The sequence below is a fragment of the Centrocercus urophasianus genome, unplaced genomic scaffold (assembly GCF_019232065.1).
Source record: "Centrocercus urophasianus isolate 14NV4802_14NV808 unplaced genomic scaffold, USGS_Curo_1.0 seq_39, whole genome shotgun sequence".
NCBI classification, from domain to species: domain Eukaryota; kingdom Metazoa; phylum Chordata; class Aves; order Galliformes; family Phasianidae; genus Centrocercus; species Centrocercus urophasianus.
The window spans coordinates 2,945,267-2,967,502 of NW_024884966.1; the positions used below are offsets into that span (position 1 = coordinate 2,945,267).

A 22,236-nucleotide genomic window follows, 5' to 3' on the forward strand; every position below is an offset into this window, starting at 1 on the left:
ATCTCAGTGGTTGCTTTTTTCAACCTTAGTGGTTCTATGGCTCTATGATTCTGTAAACATATTTTGAACCTGCCAGACTATTTCTCATCCACCATCCACTATTCCTCTAGGTTTGCAATGCAAAATATCATCATGCAGTAAGTCTGATGTCCCACGGTTTCCCATTGTTTTAATAGCATTATCTGTATTAAGTGAACACGTAACCTCAGCAGAAAAAAAAACCCTATCAATGTAATTGGCAGAATCTATTTTCCACACGCATATGTTGAGAGGCATTCACTAGTTGTACCTCTCTTTCTGAGGATGGGGGATTTCTCTCTACGAAGAAAGTTTGCCACACTCCATACAGCTGCATACACCGAATTCAAACGCCAATTGTCAATTCTCCTCCTGGAGCCGACTGCAGTCTGAAATGGCCCTGCAGTTATTTTATGCTTTGCTCTCTCCAAATCAAGACTGTCCTGTCTAGAAATCCAAGGAGGCCTTTCTCAGTCTCTATATAAATAATTCTTTCATACTGCCAACATTATTAGTCATAGTGTGCAATCGGTTCTGTATTAGAATAGTAAAGAAGCCCAGTGGCGGTGTGAAATGACTGATCTCCAGTGTGGATGTATCTGGAGCACTGAGTCCCAACACCCACCTACCTTGAGGCACGGGAGAATTTAAGTTGGTGAGGCGGAGGAGGGATTGGTGATATTAGGGAAGCTGGCAATTTGTGTGATGTGACAGCTCTGCTGCACAGAACTGCACCTTTTCCTCCTTTAACCCTCAGCACCTTGCAAGTAAAACCAGTATGGCTACGTTTATTATTTCTATTTCTGTATTTCTGTTATGATTAAAATCACTGTTTTTACCATTTTGTTTCAAGGATGCCAGGATTCAACCATGCTTGGAAAATAATTATTTTGCAACAGCATCGGTGCAGAGGACCCTGCAGCCCAAGTGGGCAGAGTGGACTGCAGTATGGAGAAGCTGTATTAGCATTCTCATTTTGCTCATGAGGAGCTGAAGGGCAGAGACTTTAAATGAGTGGCCTAAGGTTGCAGAGGGGAATTGGTGGCAGGATGCAGACTTGAGCCGAGGACAGTTTTCCTCTCCAAAACAGGCTTAGATAACAAAAATGGTGTAGAGAATTTGTCTGAGGACAGATAGCCAAGGGAAATGTGTGCTTTTAATGATTTTTTTCCCACTTGTTCCTGCTGCAAGCTTTGGTGTGTTACTTAACTCTTCCCTGCTTCATGCATTCTGTCCCTGATTCATGGTCCACAGCACAGCTTCTCCTTCAAGACGGGTTGGAAAAACTGTGATTAGTGCTAGTGAGATCCTACTACTTCCCTTTGAAGGAAAACCTTGAATTTAAAAAAGAATATAACAAGATAATTTTCCATTTATTACAAATACATTTTCTTTAGAATTACTACAATTTTCTCCACTGCACAGACTTTTAGCCTCCTTGAATACATGTGCTGTGGGCAACTCTTGGACCAGCAAGCTGAGAACACTGACTGACCTCATAATTAATACTTACTCATACTGCATTTGTGCGCTCCAGAGACCTTTTTCCCATCAAAAATAGATCTTACAATGTGTTAGGAGCTGCTCAGTGAGGAGCATGTGCTCTATCTAGGGATGCCAGGCTGGATGTGGCTTTGCCAGGCTGGATGTGACTATGGGCAGCCTGGCCTGGTGGCTGGCAACTCTGCACATAGCAGGGGGTTGGAAGTGGATGAGCATTGCGGTCCTTTTCAACCCAGCCCATTCTATGATTCTTTAGGAAGACCACAAACAGATTCAACTGAAATGCCTGCTTGACAAGATGAGAAGCCAGCATCTCATCTCAGCTATTCATGTAAGCCCCACAGAGAGACAACCACTTCCAGAGAGTGATTCAGCTCATCCTGTGATGGCTGTATATGGGAAGTGAAGTGAAGTACCCTCTGGAGAGCATATCTGTCTCTATTAACTGTATATGAGGAAGAACAAGATTAGAACAGACACTTAACTAGTAATAATTAGCAGCATGGAGTTCAGATGAAAATTAGGTCTTGGCTTTGGTCCTTCACCAAATCATCAGAGAGCAGTGACCCAGTGCTTCCACCACCACACATGCAGACAAAGCACCAGTTAATCACTGACTTTGATAAAACTATTCTGCAGTGTAACCTCCTGAAGGTACGGGGAGAGGAGGAGAATGAGTCATGTGTACAGGCTTTATCTCACATCTATATTCTCTCCATCTCTATTTCCACCTCTACACAGCTTTATTAAATATAGATGTTTCCACACTGTCGCCAACTGCAAAAGAATACTTACATTCAGTTGGTGACTACCAAAGAACTCAAATCAACCTCGATTTTGCTCATCAAAAAGAAGAATTAAAAGATTCCCTCAGTGAAAATTTAACCATCTTACTATACTCCACAAGTCTCACTCTTAAAGAAACAGAGGCATTAGGATCCACAGCGAGCAACTTTTGATCCTGTTCATTTGGGAACAGTGACTCAGTCTTTGGTTCATCACATAATCTACCATACAATTTTAGATTGAACAAGTGGATGCTGTATCATCTTTGGACGTGCTACTAAGCCCAGTGGTGGACACGAAGATAAAGATTCCCAGTGGGCAAGACTGAAATCGGAGTCACAATTTATGCTTCAGCTCATCACCATTGCTGGGTCTGAGAACAAGAAGAAAGCACAAGGCGTAACAGAATGAAATACAGCATCTTTCTCCCTGCGACGCACATCTTTTCTCAGGGATTAAAATAGGGTTTGCATTTTAAATTTTCATTTACTAAACAGAAAAATATTTTACTAGGAGGGAATGGTATTAAGGAGAAATGATTCTCTGTGTGCCCTCAGGCCTGGCGAAGACAGGATTTGATTTGCTGTGTTAGGCTGGAATCTGGATTGATACACAGAGATGAGAAGGTGTTTAATAAAATTTACATTTCATTTTCTCACTTGACACCAGTCTCCTGTCACTCACCGAATGAAGGGAATACGACAAATAACTTTTGTCAGCACCTAGACATGGAGAGACAGTCAAGGGAGTGGGGGGAGAGGAGAAATGGGTTATTTTTAACAGTGCTGCCTTTGATGGCTGCAAGGCTTGGCATGTCTTGGGCACTGGCTTCACGTGTAATGTACTTTGCAAGGCAGAGATGCAGCAGGAGTGAAGGTATGAATTAATTCAACCACACCTAACCCATCGCTGGGGATGGACAAGTGACCTCCAGGGAAATGAGTGAGGTAACCCACACCCACCCCAGCAGAGCATTTTGGAGCATGCTCCGTGCTCAGCTCACATCTAGCTCGTTTCTCTGACCAATGGCCCTGCATGCATAGGGATTCACTGCATAAATCCAGAGGCAAAGAGCTCTTCTTTGGGAGGACTGAGTATATATTCTCCTCTTCTGCTCCTGTGGGGAACCCTTATCTGTTCCCTCCATCCCATGGGTCTCGGACTTGAAGGAACAGGCTGAACATCTAGAAAAAGAGAACTTCTCCCCATTATTCACACAACAAAACTTGGGAAATACACAGCAGTACTTTTAAAACAAAAGCCAAAATAATTTCTTTTTTGCTCATAGGATATAAATAATTCAACGCTGTACTTTCATAAAACATTCAGGGAAAATGGGTCCATCCAAAATGCCAATGCAACCACCAGTCCCAGAAGTCTACTCTTGCTTAAGGTCAAATCCAAGGAATGTTCACCTTATATTTCCTTTTTGGTCATATTTTTCTCCAAATATCCAACACCAGCAGCCCTCAGCACGAGTGTCTGGTCTGATCCAACATGGAAACTATTTAAAGGTTTATGAAGTTTATACGCAATCCTCTGTCATGGCCTTCGTTCATAACTGCAAATAGAGCCAAGCTCATCAGCAATACAAATTATTTCTCATTTATCTTCTATTGTGAGAGAAAAAGCTTTGAACTGAAGCACCTAAGACAAACCTGACAGGATGTAATAGGAGTATATTAGGATAAAACTATTTACCTCAGTGAGAGGAAAGAGAAAGGATCAAAAGATCAGACACTTTTTTCACACCATCCTCCATTTTGTTATGATTTTTATGCACCATATTTTTCACCTTGAGCATAAAATTAAGGATAAATTGAGTAGTTTTATATATATATATGCATATATATGTGCATATTTATATTTATGTATAGTATGCATATACATATAATGTGTGTATGTATGCATTTATATGTATCACCGATTTTGCAGTGTTGTGTTTTCAGTTTTTCTTTCCTATTCCTTTTCTACTTTTTGTTGGTCCCAATGTAAAGTAAAGTAATACAAAAAAAAAAAAAAAAAAAAGAAAATGAATAAAGAAAATAAAAGTAGAGGGTAAACACCCCACTGATCATCCTCCTCCAAAAGACATTTCAACCTCCATTATTAAATGCTTTATTTCACCCCTTTTACATACCAGAGAACTCACCATGCCAGGACACTTTGCCAGTGAATGAGAAATACTGGAACGATCCTGCAGCCTATCTGGGTCTCCCCATCATCTTTTTACTGTTTTGTTTTCATAACAAATGGTCACTCAACTTTTCCCACATTTTTGGTCAGGCTCTTCCTGTCTGTACAAAGCTGGTATCCGTTCAACTCTTGCCATATGCATAATGGTTGCAAATAATTAAATGAAAAATGAAAAATTCTGTGAGTCTGTATAATCAGTGAGTGCCTACCGTTATATTGGTCCCTTCCAAGTCAAAATATTCTATGATTCTATGATTAGCGTTGGAGTGTTGCATCAGACAGCATTACTGATAAAGTAAATGTTTTCTTTTACAGTTCCTAGTCCACTGGAGGATATTTTGTTCGCGCAATTCCACTCTCAATTAGGCTTTTTGCTGCAGAATCAGCACTTTTTGAGGGGAGATTCACCCCCTTTCCTTGCCATTGTTACCTCTCATGTTATAGAAATAACTGCCATAATAAACAGTTATACCATATAGAGATGATGAAAGGGTTTATAATCCCATTGCTGTTATTTGGTTTCTCTTTTTTTTTTTTTAATTTTGTCTTAGGCACACAATTCCTTCAACCCAGACTGTAATTAATTTCACTACATCACCAGTTATCTCCGCTCCCTAACCAGCCTTGTCATTTTAATTTTTCACAGACTTTCTCTTTTCTATCCATGTGCCTGTTCCTGTATCTTCGTGAAGTCTCATCAGCTCTGGCCCAAAGCCTTAGGCAAATTTGTCTGTAATGCACTCCTCTGCTTCAGACATAAGAGGAAAAAATACCACTTCCATAAAAGGGAAAAAGACAAAAAATAAAAATAAAAATAAAAGAAAGAATAATTTTGACAATAGCACTGTCTAGGAAGTCAGGAAATCCTGGAGAGCAAGGTTAAAAATAAGGCACCTTTTCAGCTACACCCTTATGTATAACAATACAGTCTGAGTGGCATTGGACATGATGGGATTACAGAAAAAGGTGTCAAGCAGAGCGGGTGGAAACCCAAAACCCAGCAAATTCAATGAAATATTTGCTATTAGCTGCAGCAGAGCCAAACTTTCCCAGTTTCACTGACATTTAACATGACTGTCAAGAAAGAGTTTGGGTCTTGGAGGTCAATACCTCACCGGTCCTTCTCTAGAAGATTCCATCCCTTGCAGTTTGCCTCCATGCAGGCCACATTAGAGCATATGTCTTCACCACAGCATGCCATTAGACTGCTTCAAAAAGCTGAGATTGAGACAAAATCCTCCTGTCTTTTCACACCAGAAGATGGACGACGACAACTTAAAACAGGGAGCTCCTTTCATCTGAATCCCCTGCAGCTGGGCCAGAAGGCTTTCATAATCTCAGATCTATCAAGACTCCCTGTTCCCTCATGGATATCCCACATGTCATGCTGTGGTTTCTCATCTGTCTCCTTCCACCACCTCCCTACCCCATTCCATCTTCACCACTTTTTTCAGACTGCCTTCATATCAAGGGGTATTTGGGCATCCAGCCTTATCCACAAAAAGCCATCATGCAAAGATGGAGATTGGTGCTGCTGTTGGCCCAATCCCAGGAAAAGGACTAAGGACAACTCCAGAATGCCAACATTAAGGGTCTTGGGCAAAATCACCAAAAGCACTGATCAGACTCTTCAGCAGGGTCTATTGTGACAGGACGTGGGAAATGGTTTCAAACTAAAAGAGGGGAAATTTAGACTGGATATACAGAATCACAGAATCACAGAATCACCCGGGTTGGAAGGGACCTCAAGGATCATGTAGTTCCAACCCCCCTGCCTAGCAGGGCCACCAAACACACACATTCAGATCAGGTTGCCCAGGACCCCGTCCAACCTGGCCTTGAACACGTCCAAGGACGGGGCATCCACAACCTCCCTGGGCAGCCCGTTCCAGGGCCTAACCACTCTCCTTGTAAAGAAGTAGGGAATATAGGGAAGAAGTTAATAACAATTATGGCAATGAGGCACTGGCCTGAGCAGTAGTGGATGCCGTGTCCCGGAGACACCCAAGGTCAGCCTGGATGGGGCTCTGAGCACTGATGGAGCTACGGGTGTCCCTGCTCATTGCAGGGAGTAGAAAACAGATGACCTTTAAAGGCCCCTTCAACTCAAATAATTCTATGATTCTACAGTGCTTGGGCAGCTCAGCAATGTCTGTGCAGCTAGCCATGTGTTCCTTGTAAGTCTGTTTTGCCTTTGCCTGCCCAGATGGTGAAGTTCTCAAAACAAGTCTGCTTCTGCCTAAGCCACAGAGAAGCAAGATTCAATTTCAACCAGGTATTTTTGCTATTAGTCTAAGAGCAGCTATTTATTGAAAAGACACAACCTCCTTCATCAGCATGCTCTTCGACCACTATTTAACATCATATTTCTTTCATGATCACCGTGATGATTTCCTTCCCCCACACACGAGTGTTCAAATTTCTTATTTATTCAGGGCTCACTTTGTGTTTGCACTGAATTCTCATCACGTTTTCTTCACTTTTTCCACACTTGTTTCCCATGCTCCACCACTCACTCAATTAATGCACAGTGGTGCAGGAAACTGAGATCAACCATACTGCAATTAAATGTTATTTACCCCTGCTTACTCCATTAGACATGCAAGACATTACTTATTCTGTAAACAAAGTTTTGATAAATGCTAGGATTATGAATTAAAGGATTAATAAAATCCCTTAACTCTTTCCAATATGTCGTCTTCTTCCCCGAAAGAAGGCTCTACTGTTTAATTTCTGCATATCGTTTATATTCAATATTATCTGGATATCATTTGCATAAATTCTGACATTTCCAGTGATATGTTATTTGCTTTCACTCTGCTTGGATGTGATAGAGTCACCTAGCAGGAGTCGAACTACCTGAGGAGTGCAGGGCTCAGGTGCTGGAGGAACTGCACGTCTGCAGAGAGGAAAAGATCTACTATGTGAAAGTAAAGCTGGTTGCAGCTGTGGAGGAAAGGAAGGGCCTTTAAATCATGTCACCAAGCCTGGACATCACTGCAAGGTAAACCTTATTTGGACTGTGAACCATGAGGGACCTACTATGTCGATGTACATAAGAGAATATTTTGACCTCTGCAGAAAAAGTTAGAAGAAACTCCTGGTCCTCCTGCATGGAAGAGGTCAGAACGGCTGATATTCTGCATGGAACATAAGGCCCTCATCCTCAGCAGTCATGAGCCAGAGAAGCTCCAGCATGAACAGTCAGGTGCCTGGCTCAGCCTGGAATTCCTCTGATTTTACCTGAAAATGATACTGATAAACTCAATGTAGCACAGCGCCTAATATTTGTCAACCTGTGATGATCTGATATGGAGAACATTTCTTTAATATAGCAGCTTTCTCCCAGCAGAGACATCAGAAAGACACCATAATCATTTATAGGTCAAAAAGATCCCAAAATTACAAATAAAGTGAGAGTTGTCTGGATGGAACTGAAATAAAAGTTGGCCGACGAGTCAGATCTTATTTGCAGTTTAATTGGTTCAATTATTGCCTCTTTGATCAGAATGAAAGAGCAACAGAGGTTCTTTTCCAGCAGCACAGACACTATGCACCCTTTCAGCTCAGGCCTTTTTGAATTCTCACACTGCAACAGAAGGACAAGAGGGGAAGGTATTATTTGTTCTTTTGTGACTATATCTGTCCTGCATCCAGCTACACCTGGCAGGCTGAGGTTCATCTAACCAATGTACATGTCATGATATGAACTCATGGTGGATTGGAGATGCTTTTAAAGCCAAACTCAACTCATCCAAAAAAGGAAATCTAGATGAAACCAAAAAGATCTCACATTACAAAGCCATGATTTCAAGAAGATCAGTGCCTTGAGTACAGGATTTACTTCTATTAGTGGGAAGTGTGGCTGGGATCATACATGTGCATCAGTCCTCACGGCTGTGCTTGCACTGCTGGACAAAAAGAGGACAAGGATCAGGGATCAAGCACTGCTCTGCTGTTATGCATGCTGATCCAGTTAGAACTTCCCTACAAAATGCCCAGAAAAAGCACAGTTTGGGAGCTTGTACAGATGAAGAGCATCCTCAACAGTGAGTATAAATGAAGTTATTCCATTTTGGCTGAACCTATAGGCAGTAGGGTCTGATAACTGCAGCTGACTGTTCTCTATGTCTCCAAAGGCATAATCTGTTTTCTCATTAACCTTCTACATCCTGTTCACATTTTAAACATCAGGCGTGTCCATATCTTCACCCTTCAGCTCGGACTCAAGGTACATGTACTTTACAACAAGGGAATGTGAATTTTTGCACACACTGGGGCTCCCTTTGGGTTAAAGATCCAGAATAAGACTTTCATTCCCAGAGAACTGAGTAGCTCACCAAACAGCACCTGCATCTTAGTTCTGTGCATTTGAAGCCTGGTTTATTCTTTAAATCAATGTCTCTCACCTTCTTCCTAAATAAGTATTTTTCTTACAGAGAAGTAGACATTCTTGCTCGTGCTATCAGGGCATATTGTAACCAAGAAGTTTATGGTACAGAGCGAGTATAATAAAGTTCCTCATCTTCCAGCTCAGTAAACCAAAGCACAGAGGAATTCTCTGAGCAGCTGAAGCACATCAGTATTATTATTATCACTCATAAACAGTTCTGTTCATAACAAGTCAGTGATTTAAAGGTGTTAGAAAATAATGGCGTGGCGGAGAGATAAAACAAAACACTTCAGTTTCAAAAACAAGACAAACAAAAGAAGTATTCTTAAGCACAGATTTAACTAGGGAAGCATGGAAGTCACAGTGAAACTGAACAGTTGCTTACTTGTTTTTTCCTCAGGAAGAGGAGAAGATTTATGCACATACTGAAATTCTTTGAGAGGGAAGATCAGAACAAATTCTTATATATGTGTATGTATGGGTAAACACTCCAATCAATATTGCTCTAGCCACTAAGACTACATCAGTGTGAGCACATTAATGTGAGGTTGTGGGTGTGGAAACTCCCCCACCTGCAGTGCTGAATTGCTTGGTAATCTCTGATTGCCTTTGGCCTGACCCAGCTAGCAGTCCTCCAAACAAGTTTTAAAGGCTGAGTTTCAGGGTGTCAGAAGCCAAGGACTATTCTCAACGGGTTATTCGGCTGCACCTACTTTTCATGGAAGCTAAGAGAGCTTCGAGGTCCCTTCAAACCCAAGCCACTCCATGATTCTATGATTCAATGATTCTATGACTCTATGATTGGTAGCCTAGACATAGCCATGGTTCCCCAGTTGGCTGTGGAACAATTTCACAAGTTCATTAGTACATGCACAACGTAACAGTCCAGCTTTCTGTGCCAGTATGTGTGCACTCCTCCAACCACAGAGACAAAACAAAACAGTTTCACAGTGACCTCAAGAAAGGCAAAGCTTGCTTGGTCATTGCTCCACTGCCTGACATGACTTCTGATATCCCTCTGCTGCTGTTCCCATAGCAATCTGCTCTCTGACCTCCTCCTGAGGGCTGTACACTGCATCCAAATTCCCTCTTTCCTCATTACAACCATCAGGAGGCTGTGGGACATCCTTCTGGGCAGAGCACCCCAGGACAGACGCCTGTTGGAGCTCCACAGAGCCCCCAGGAGCTGTTCCTCCACAAGGCTGTTGGTGATTGCCACCTTTCCTGGCTGAAGAGAAGATATCTCTGTTACTTGTCTTTCGCTGTAGGGCGTTTGCCTTTCTCACTGGCGTGGCTTCACACAGCTGTGGGCTCAGCTCCTTCCCTTGTCCCACCTCATGTCTCACTGCTCCAGTCTCTTCCACTTCTGTAAAAGCAAAAAAAAAAAAAAAAAAAAAAAAGTTTGTGCTCCACAGTAATTCTTAAACCCTGATTTCATATTCCTGCTCCTCCCGTTCCTTTACTGCATGTTAAAGGCATTATCAAAAACAAGCAAACAAACAGCAGTCATTCTGGGGAGCAATCATTTCAAGTAGCCACAAATTTCATTCAGTCAAAAGCAAGTTTTCAAATCCAATACCTCTATGCTGCTTCCACAAATAAGCTTTAATAAGCAACCCAAAGAGCTCTTTTTTCCTATCGACACACAAACACCTCCTGCAACATTTTCTAATGGTTATCAAATATTATGATGAAGGTTAGGTAATAAAATGCATAGAATACAGATCATTAATTAGCTATTTTACAGTGCTTGTTTTTTATACTGCTAATACTGAAAATAATTGTAATATTACACATCTATGCAATCCATCCAATTTCTATGAATAAAGCTATAATACGAAGGAGATCTTTTCATTTTCAACATTGCCCTACGCAGGGCAGAGCCTGCAACCTGCAATGCTATTTCCAAAGCAACATGGTAAAAAAATGGAGGAAAAGCAAAATGCACACTATGCATTTTTACTGTGGAAATACAAAATATCCACATCCTAATAATGCAAACAGTTATCAAACTGCAGAGACTGAATCAGTTGTAGAGGTGCAGCAAATGGCTTCTGAGTTGACACCGAGAGTCTGGCAGTCTGCTTTACCTGGAGCTTCATTTGAATTCTTGCAACCCTCCTCCTTCCTCACAAAAATATGATGAAACCGGACCAGAACCAAGCCTTTTCTACTCATTCCCAGTCTGTAACTAGCTCTGGTGCACCTACTGCATGTGCCAGTGGACAGTGCTGATGTTTGCTGTCCATTCATCAACAAGTGGTCCCAGAAACGCTGAGTTATCACTCCATATTTTTCAGGTCTGACCCAGAAGTTCATCCTTAGCCGTGCAGTTTTTAGCCCTATGGTCTTTCAAGCCTTCTCCCTTTTTTATTATTTCCTTGTTTTGAGTCTCTATTGACTGGCATCATATTCCTGTTTTAATTTGTTCCCTAAAATTTCCCTGTTTCTTCATGTTCATACTTGCCTAAGGAATTAAGGAGTGCTGCTTTTTTTTCCGACTAGTCTTCTTCTAGCTTTCAGTTTCACAGCTGTGTCTTTTGGAAATCCATTAGAAAGTTCTTGGTAAATTTTCAATAGTCACACATGTTTCTGTGCATAACAGTTTTCTTTCTCACTATTGGCTTAATAAGAGGTTACTGGCTCATTAAAGTACAAATTACATGCATCACTAGCTTCAACTTTCTTCTTTCTACACACAAACAAGTTGTTGATCCCATATCAAAGCTTCATGTTATTTTGTGGTATGTATTCCTCCTCTATTCATCTTCAAAGGTGCCATTTTCAGCTGTGGAAATAGGACTTATCAAAGAAGTTTGGGTGATCAGAGGAGGCTAAAAGCTTTCTGGATATGAGCAGTTTAGAGGTTGAAACACTGCCTTGAGATTTATAGGACACGGCAATGGAAAATAACCCTTAGAGGCTGGGATATATTGCAGTATCAGACAGTAAAGCTAAAATGGAAGATACTCAGTGCCTCTACCTCAGTGCTTGAAGTAAGTTGAAATTCCAACTGAATTTAAATACATCAGGAAAAAAATGGCAAACTGGTAGAAAGGAAGAAGGAGGAATTGATCTGTGCAACATAGAAACAAGGGATGTGGATCATGTTTGCAGAGTGGGGCATCCTCTTCAGTAAAATGAAGTGATTTCTGGCAATGGTGGAATAGGAATTAAGTACAGTAACCAAAAGGATTTGTGGGATCTTTTGGTGGTAGAGGACGATTGAACAGTGTTAGGGAAGTCATTTTATTTTTGCAGTAATACAAACCAGGTACCAAAACCAGATCTGAATAAATCGGAGCATTCAAAAGAAACAGTTCCAATTGTCAGGACTCAAAGGGCTACAGTTTGAATCCAGAGCTCAAGTATTTCCACTGCCAGAAAGCAAACACAGGCACAAACAAAAGCATTATACTAAAGGGATATCCAATACAAGAAGTGAACCACAGAATCGTAGAACTGTAGAATCATAGAATCATAGACTCTTAGAATCAGAAGTTGGACTCCATGATCTTTATTAGGACCTCATCCAACATGGGATAATCTATGACAGAACTGGGGAATAATGGAATCATGAAATAGTTTGCATTGGAAGGGATGTGATGATCACCTAATCCATGCAGCTGCCATGGGCAGGGACACCTCTCACTAGACCAGGTTGCTCAAAGCCCTATCCAACCTGACTTTGACCACTTCTAACACTGGGCATAGGTTAGGCCCTAAGACTGTAAAATTAAGCTCTGAAATGCAAACTGATATAAGATAAAACTTGTCAGTGACGAAGGTGACAAACCTCCAGCACAGACTACAGAAAGGAGCAATATGCTCCTCCACCTCCGGGTGCCCTCCTGTTAGCCATACATTAGTCAATCAAAAGTTATTTAATTCAAGACTGAGATCATTATGTGAAGCTGAAGGGACTTGTTATTATGCCAAGGTCAGACACTGCAATACCTTGATCCCTCCTCCCCTGAAGTACTGAATATCTATGCTTACAGCTTTCTTCCTCATCCCCTTCCTCAGCTACTTGTTCTGAGACAACAACCAGGACCTGAACTTCCTTTGGTCTTTGCACTGCACAAGCACCTATCAAACAGAAAAACCTCGCCTTGCAAGACTTCCTGTGGTGATTAATAATTAAGATTCTGAAAACTTCATTGTATTAGAAAACTGGGATCTCTTATGGGGGGAACTTTCTGTAGAGCAGAAAGTAAACAAAGTGACTGCAGCTTTGATTTCCTCTCTCTCCAAAACCAACATCACTTTAAATAAGGGGAAATCAAACATTAGACATTTCCAAGTCATATGTACTAAATTCACTTAAGATATTGTTATCCTTGTTTAGATTTGAACATATCGGGGAATCTTTTTGTCTCACAACTATTCCTAAAAGACTTTAAGTGGCTGGATTGCCTTTTTCTGACAAAAAAAAAAAAAAATGCTGCCATGAATTATTTACATGACGGCTCCAATCAACGTTGTACCTGTCAGCCTCCCCAGCCAAAATGAAAGTTCACTATGTAAAGGTGCCAAGGGAGAATGGCAGCCTCCCACTGCGAGTTTATAGACAGAACTAAGTCAGCACGCATTATGTGTCAGAGCCAACATCAGACAGAATCAGATCCTTTGATCTCAGACCTCCACAGGAAGCTTAGATCTCAGACAAATTAGATAAAAAATGAATTTATAGCAGATATGTGTCCTAAGGCACACAGCTGAATGCTGTGTTTTGGAAGAGTACAGCAAATATCAAAACACATAAACTGCAGAATTTCCTCTCTCCTTCTCCTTCTCCCTTTGTTTTTGTGATGGATGCTAATTAAAAGGAGATAAAACTCCAGCTTGCTTCTTCCTGCCTCTTACGTAATCCACACACTTGGGGAAGGAGGGGAAAAAAGAAATTCCCCACACTGAGTAAATGGGTGGTTCATCAGGGTTATCCGAATCCCCTCAGATGTGCACGGTTGGAAGGTGAGACCAGAAAACTCCACCACAAAACAACCACTGTAGGAACATTTCATACTTGCAGAGTGGGAAGCCAGCACTTTATGCTGCCGACTGCACGCCCTGAAGCTGTCTGCTTCTCAGTGACCTCAGAAGAAGTTTTGTTTGATCAGCACAGGATGAAAAGAACGGTCTTGGGGAGGTGTGTGGAAGAGGGCTGCATATGGCAGAGACATAGGGAATTAAGGGGATACAAAATGGTGGACATTGAGCTATTTGGGGTCCTGGCTGGTTGGATGGGGCTCTGGACAGCCTGGTTTAGGTGGTGGAAATCATGCTTATGGCAGGGGGTTGGAACTGGGTGATCTGTAAGATCCCTTCCCACCCAAGCCATCCTATGATTCTATGAGATAAAGAGATAAAACACCCAGTAGACTGACACCACGGAGGACACAGAAGAGGTAATGAAGTGATAGACCTTGTGAGAAGAACAGAGCCCACTCACCCAACACAAGCCTATAGTTTAAGAGACCTAAACCAACCCTTTTGTTGTCCTACTCCTTATAAGCCTGAATTACTCTCAAACTATAGTCTCACCTCCTGCTACAGGCACACCGTTGTCATTCTGTCTTTGATCGTAGCAGGGCTGGACATGAGGTGCATGAGGATGTGCTTGCTTTTGGGGTGCCTTGGTACTGGCCTGTGGTACATCTGTCCTCTTAGTCCTTGTTTCTGGAATGAAGCAGCACATAGTCATGTCAGTTTGAATCCACCCTCAGCACAGCAGCAGTTATTATTTCAAGCAACAAAATATTGCTGGTGAATTTGCAGATAATCCACAAGTGTTCTTTCTGCCCAAAAGCAGAGAGAATTGTTTTATGATCATATCATCTTGTGTTTTGCCATTTGGAATCCCACCTGTTTTCTTCAGGTAAAGTCTTTCCTCATGTTGTCACAATATTCAATAACACTAGAAATTCAAATTTTAGGTGCAGCTGGTGCTCACGGTCCAATTTACAAGAAAAACTCTTTGGCTTGCATTTGGAAAGCTACTTGGAAGAAAAGAGGTTGGTGAAATTAGGGAGGAGGTTTTGAAACAAACAGGAAACAGGTCTAAAATGCTTTATTATCTGAGAGGAGTATTGACTCCTTCCCTGTGCATTACTGGTACATTTTGCTAGGTCACAACCTCTGTTAGCATGCTTGGAAAGCCAAATTATTGGTAACTTCCAACACGTCCAGAATTTTTTAAGATGATTATTTAGAGAGTAAGCCACTGAATAGCAGCAGTCATGTGCTCTTATCTTCAGTTCTTCTCTTGTCCAAATAACTTTATGCTGCCTGTACTGAGAAAGCCTGATGCCTTTGCTTTGCTGAAAAAGAGCAGTCTTAAGGCAAATTAGTAAAGGTGTGGATTTGCTCAGGGGAAGAGTCTAGAGAAGCTGCAGCTTTCCCATTTCCACTTTGACACATGCAATATAGATAACATGGTATGGGATATGAGCACGGCTGAGCCACTGCCTCTGAGCACTGACTATGAAGATGTCACAGGTCCTTGATCAGCACCATGGTTTTGCATTAACATCACCATGGCAGTATTTTGTTGTGTTACACTTTATCAGGAAAACATAGCATCATTTTTTTGTTTCCCAAATCTTTATCTGCATTATTGAAATCTAATTTTCATTGTGTCTCATACTCAGCCATCTGCTACAGGTACAAAAAATATATAGCTCTGAATTATGAATAATAATGCTAATTAATGAGCTCTGCAGAGCTTTCTCTAAGTGCCACTGTCTACCTGAACAATTTGAAAGAAGGAAGGGAAGGGAAGGGAAGGGAAGGGAAGGGAAGGGAAGGGAAGGGGCTATGTAACTAGATAAACCCATTCTGAGTTTTATCCAAAGCCAGAAGATGTTAGAAATAGGAAACCACTCAGGCTATACTTGTGTAAAAGTCACATACAGCCTTAAACTGTTTGCTCAGTTTGTATTACCATTGCTCCTAAATCATGCTGCAGCCAGTCTGGAGATCTGTTAAATGAAAAAGGCAGTCTGAAAATATAAATTTTAGTAGACATTTCCAACTTACTGTTGTTTTTGCTCTTCTTGAACCAGCAGAGCACAAGAGTGATGACAAATGCAGATGCTATTGCACTCATTAAGACAACAAGAATCAAGCTGGCCTTCTCTTCAACGGGCACAGGGAAGATGGTAAACGGCTGAGATAGCACAGTGAATTTAGCTCCTGAGAATTCAAAGCAGTCAGAGTGTATTGCAAACGTAAGGACACTGGTTTCACAATTAAAACACCAAGGTATAGCCTTCCAACAATTTTATTGCTAAAAAAAAATGCATGCAGAAACAGCCCCAAAGTCCACTCTTCTACACAACCAACATTAACCAACAATACTGAATCAGGAATGAGTACTGGGACAAACCAAACATGTAACAACATTTCTTCAACAGCTGTCAAGCTATTGTCAAGCATTCAGTTCTTCCTGAAGCAAAGACAGTCTCTTCGTGTTTAACTGTTCTTAATGTTTCTTCCATTGATTTGTCTAGCAGTCTACCAAACCCGGAAAACATGTTCAGAAAATGCTTGTCTATGAGACAAAACAGATCAGGACCAGTCAGGAAATGTGCATATTCTATCTAGCAAGACTGAGAAGCTGGTTGCAATGAGAAAAGTGCTGATTGGTGTGCAGTTTTTTGCAAGTTATGTTTCACTTATTTGAATGTAAACAACAGGGAATCCAGAAACATTGACTAGCATTTAATTTAAATCCATGAAAGCACACCATATTGACAGTGAGCGTATCAACAAGAATCACAGACTCACAGAATCATAGAATGGTTTGGGTTGGAAGAGGCCTTTAAGATCCTCTAGTTCCAAGCCCTTGCTATAGGCAGGGACCCCTCCCACTAAACCAGGTTGCTCGAAACTCCATCCAGCCTAGAGCTGCGTGTTTCCATTTCATTGTAAATACTTTAAAGCACACAAACTTTGGGTAATGTTCTTCACTCAGAGATCCCACAGTTTTCTCCAAATGAGATCCTAATCAAACCAGGCTCCACTCATCTGTGGTCAAGACTTCACTGGGTCTCCACATCTGAGCTACAAAGTCTGGAAGATGACTAACACTGCTCACTTCCAACATCAGAAATACAAAGGGGTTTCGATCCCCTGTATCTTTGCTTTTTCCAGTACTTTCAGTGGTACTGATACTTGATCTAAGGCCTAAGAAATCGATGCAAAAACTTCAGTTGTGAAGGTGCCTGGCACATTCAGATCCGGGTTGACTCCCCCAGAAACATCCTCCCAGAGTCTAGACTTAGCATGGGCCTTGGGCCACTTATTATCAGCCCAAGCCCCACTGTCCTAATAATGTCAACATGCATATTTCTTTTACTTCCAGTTCCAATTCTAATAAAAATGAAAAACCTTTTTTCATCAATTCATTGAAAAATTTGAAGTGCTGTCAGGTGGATGTTTCTGGAAATGGATAACTAGCTGTAAGTACTTTTATATTAAACTAATTAGCTTTGTATCACTACTGTCTGCCCAAACAAAGTAGAGCTTCATCAGAACAGTGTGGGAAGGAAGTTTTAGCTGGGAAAAATTTGCCTGCAGATACAGGCAGGTATGAACTTCAACTTAGAGGAGAGAAGTAACCTCACAGGTATTGAAGACACTACACAGACGAGTTTTTAAAGGTTGCATTTCACATTGATAGTTTGCAAGTAGGCTGCTGTTGGTTTAAATAGAAAGTGAGTGGATCGAGCCCACTGGGATCTATATCTCATAAATAAATGTTACTGCAAAACAAGGAGCAGGACCATGCAGCAGTGCTACCAACAGACCACTCTCCCTAGGAACCACCATTAAAACAATTGAGATTACTGCATTCAACAGCAGCAGCATCTTCTGAGCTGTCTCCAAATTGAAGGAGCCTGAGTCACTTATGCCAGAAATACATTCATTAAAATTTATCACAAATGCCTACTGTTTGTTTAATGTTTGTTTGTTTATCTCAAACAATAAGCAAATATCTTCAGGAAGAGTTCGGTAGTATTAAAAGCCTTTTTATTGACTGCAGCATGGTTCCCAATTACAAATGAGCAAAGGGGGTTGCTTGTTTGCTGTGTACTTCTACAGTGCAAATTAAGCATTCAGTGCTCTGATTTGCACAGGTCATACCTACATGGATGCACTAGCTGTCTTTATTCACAGCTTTAAACATCCCATTGCAACACTGACTAGCTTGTTTCATAAGAGATCTGCATTTGACCTCTGCTCAGAGGAAAGACTTTGTGACTCCTGTGTAGTAGCTTTTAAAACACATTTCTTTAAGCCACACTTCCTACAAAAGAGTCAGACCCTGTTAGGTGCTGATTTTCCATCTGCTCTCCCTGAAGTGAAGGCAATGGGAGCTGTTGGTGTTCAACTGCATCCACCCTCAAACAGACAGATGTTCCTCCTCTAGAGGCTCACCTCTAGTATTTCCTGCACCTTCATTTTCCCTTTGCAAAGACTTAGGGAATATTTGATGTTGAGCAGTCATTTGTGATTAGGAGGAGCAAAGGTTTCTCATTGAACATAAAACAATAATAATTAAAAAAAATATTTAGGTTTAAATCCAGGGTAGGAAACGATTTCTTGGGTTATAAATCCATGCTATTGTATGTGCTGTGTTATACATTAATAGCTATAAGTGTATCAAGCTCCACCCAAAAGCAATTGATGTTCTGCTCACAATATTTCTTATCTATTAAGATACAATGTTCAGGAAAAAAAGAAAAAGAAAAACAAAGAAAAAAAAAAGCACTCTAAATCTCTAAATGTACATAATATTCTAACTTTTTAGCTTAGATATTTTTCATTAGCCCCTCCCACCTGGTCACATCACCTGTCTGATATATCTGCCCTCTCTGTCTTTTCCAGTTTAACCAAGACACACTATCTTGGAGTTTTCTCATTAAAAAAATCTCTTTCTTCCCTTCATTCTTCACACCTACTCCATTTTGAGAGGATTTCTGGATATGGGTAAAGAAAATGATCTCCAGTCCTTCAAAGGAGTACTCATCAGGACTTTGTGCAGCTATATAAACAGCACCTCACCTCTCTTGGAACTACTTCTGTCCTTCCCTCCTATGCTTCTTTCTACCTGATAGGCATCAGGTTATATTTAGATACACTCATACATAATAGTAGAAGAGAAACTTTACACGTGGTCTTGCAACTCTCTTTGTAAACTCAGTGTTTTGGTCACGTTTACCAAATCAAACAAGATGCCAAAAGTGGGTCTTACCTGGTGGTGATGTGACAGTGAACACGAGGTTCCAGTTGGTGCCTGAGCTGGAGACAGCCAGATTGGAAAAGCTTGCACATCCACCTATCACCTGTACTTCAGTGAGCCCTGCAGAACCATTTAAAAAACAAACTGCCATCAGCAGCTTCCAGATAAGCATGACTCAAGTCCTTCAAAAAAAAAGGAGCAACAGAATCTTTAGCAGGGTCTGTTGTGACTGGACATGGGAAATGGTTTCAAGCCAAAAGAGGGGACTTAATCTGGATATAAGGAAGAAGTTGTTTTTAATAAAGGTGGCGAGGCACTGGCACAGGTTGCATAGAGAGGTGGTGGTGCCCCATCCCTGCAGACAGCCAAGGTCAGGCTGGATGGGCTCTGAGCACTGATGGAGCTGTGGGTGTCCCTGTTCATGGCAGGGAATGTCTGTAGGACCTCCTGTCCTACTGATAAAGCATTCTGAACTTTCTCCAACCTTGCCAGAAGCTTTGAGAGGGATTTGGCCATGAAGAATGTCTATGGTGATGACCCTGTGATCACGCATGAGAGATTTTCAGTTGGAAAATTAGCATGGGGAGCATGAAAACGAAACCTAGGAGAGACATTCGCCATCACTTTACCTCTTGTCCTAAGCTGTAAGGAAATGTTTTCTGATCCAGCCTTTACATGTGCTACAGTTTCTATTTTTGTAGTCTCATTGTAAAATTTGTAATTTACTTTGCAACAGGATCTCCGTTTTATTGTGTGTATTTTTGAGTACTGGCCAAGTATTGGCCCTTGAGCAATGTTGACCGGGTCTGGGCTTCATTCAGACTCTTGGAATGAAAAGGCTAAAATCTGAAAGACTGACAAATTCCAAAATGTTAGTTCAGGTGGGGGCGAGAAGTCAGAAATTCCTTTGGATGCTGGAGTTGATCCAGTGATCACAAACACAGACTTTCTCCTGCTTGGAGACAACACGTAGTCACCACTTGCTTTACGAAGCAGGTGGTTTGACATTTTATTGCAGTTGAGAAATACAGTTGAAGGTGCATTAAGACTGAATGTGAGGAACATGTTTATATTCTTCCATCCAAATACCCTGAGTAGTGAAGAAAGTGGGCAAGCAGAAAGCTGTGAGACACTTTATAATCAGACATGCATGGCAATGCTCAGCAGGTGGGGACAGGGCTTTTGACTGCAAGAATTTATCTCATAACAACATACATCTTACAGCACCTAATCTCCTCTGTTCCCATGGCTCTCTATGGCTTGGGATGAGCTCATCCCAGCTTGGATATTCCTGCTGTACTTTTATTAATGATCTAATGACATAAGTTTGTGAAATGTCACTGAAGCTATCAATATATGCAATCATCTTTACATTCCAGCTGTATGTAAAGACTCGTATAGAGATGCCCAGTACTCCTTCACTTCCTTGCTTCTCAAATGCGCTCACACAATCTTAGAAAGGACAAAGAAAATAAATGGTACTTATTTCACACATGCCTACAAACAGGAGACTGACCTAAAGAGGTAGTCTGTATTTGTGACTGTAGCATTATGCTCTCCACCCTGACCTGCACCTTCAAGAGTATAGGAAGAAGGCAAGATCTTCTGCCTCTGTTAGACATGTAAGTTAGCACTAAAGCATCTCTACTGGTGGACTGCAAGGTAATCCCAGGGAAACAATTTCTCCAGTCTCTGCCACTATCCATGTGGCCAAGAAGGCCAATGGCATCCTGGCTTGGATCAGCAGTAGTGCAGCCAGCAGGAGAACGAGGTGTTTGCTCCCCTGTACTCAGCTCTGGTGAGGCTGCACCTCAAGTGCTGTGATCAGATTTGGGGCCCTCACTACAAGAAAGATATTGAGGCACTGGAACTTGTCCAGAGCAGGGCACGGATCTGTGAGGGATCTGGAGCACAAGTGTTATGGGAAGTGGCTGCAGGAACTGGGATGGGTCAATCTGGAGCAGAGGAGGCTCACAGGAGACCTCATCACTCCCTACAATGCCGCAAAAGGAGGCTGTGATGAGGTAGGGGTCAGCCTCTGCTTCTGGGTAACAGAGAGAGGACGAGAGGCGACAGCCTCAAGTTGTGCCAGGGGAGGATCAGGTTGGATGTTAGGAAACACTTCTCAGAGCACTGATGCAGTGGCACAGCTGCCCAGGGAGGTGGTGGGGTCACCATCCCCAAGGGTGATCCAGAAAAGGGTAGATGTGGCACTGAGAGACAGTTAGTGGTCATGGTGAGGGTGGGCTGGGGTTGCACTTCATGATTTAGAGATCTTTCCCAACCTTAATGACTCTACAGTTCTATAATTGTAGAATCTATAATCTATGCTGCATTCAAACACCCTACTGAGATTTCTTCTTGCTGTGCTGACTTCTGAACCACAGCCAGCAACTGCTAGAGGGGGGGTTTTGAGCAGAAGCATGCTACATGCTATATATGACCTTCTTTTGCTAGTATCTTTATGCTAGTGTCTTGACTACCACAATTTCTCTCATCTCTGATACCATAACACCACTGTTACAGAGGGTCCTGTCAGCTGCATCCAAAGACTTGGTAACTGCCATTTCTTGTCTGCACTGAAGCCTGGTGTACTGTACTGTACTCCTCAACATAGACTATCCGCTTTCAGGCACATATGCTTCAAAGCTCAGAATATTATAGATATATATGTGAGTCTTCACAAAGATTTCTCAGGCAAGCTGGTATTTAACGCAGAAGCAAGCTAATTTGGTGCTAAACTACTTTCCATGAGGCAGTTTGGCTGCTGTCAGATGAAGCAGCCTCAGTGTGCTAGACAGGACCCATTTCGATTAAATGCTGCTTTCATATGCTTCAAAAGACGAGTACAATAAGGACGTTTGTCAAAGGAAAAACTGCAGCACACTATTACATGCGGAACATCTGTACTGCGCAGTTCATTCTTTGCTGGAGTTTATTGACTATTAATTTGATGCATGTATCTTTTAAAGAATGGGAATTGCATTTCTCTGCAGTGACTTCTCTTTCTTTTTTATTTCTTTCTTTCATGCTGTCTTGCATTTCTTCTCTTTTCCTCCCTTCCTCCCTTCCTCCCTTCCTCCCTTCCTCCCTT

At 41.6% G+C, this 22,236-nt stretch overlaps 1 protein-coding gene across 7 annotated transcripts in view; it reads right to left on the minus strand.

Annotated features, from left to right (window-relative positions):
- Positions 1–6,560: 6,560 nt before the first annotated feature.
- The window catches only part of PKHD1 (PKHD1 ciliary IPT domain containing fibrocystin/polyductin), a 240,212-nt gene continuing 224,536 nt past the window's right edge, over positions 6,561–22,236 (minus strand). For 6 of the 7 annotated variants that reach the window (XM_042832731.1, XM_042832730.1, XM_042832736.1 and 3 more), the window contains 4 exons: positions 19,155–19,262; positions 15,935–16,090; positions 14,441–14,575; positions 6,561–10,262 (listed from right to left, as the gene is read on the minus strand). In XM_042832731.1, the coding sequence (XP_042688665.1) occupies positions 9,877–10,262; positions 14,441–14,575; positions 15,935–16,090; positions 19,155–19,262 (785 nt within the window). In that variant the 3' untranslated portion in view covers positions 6,561–9,876. Of the gene's footprint in view, positions 10,263–14,440; positions 14,576–15,934; positions 16,091–19,154; positions 19,263–22,236 lie in introns of those variants that run through there. The other variant, XM_042832735.1, reaches the window with a different exon arrangement.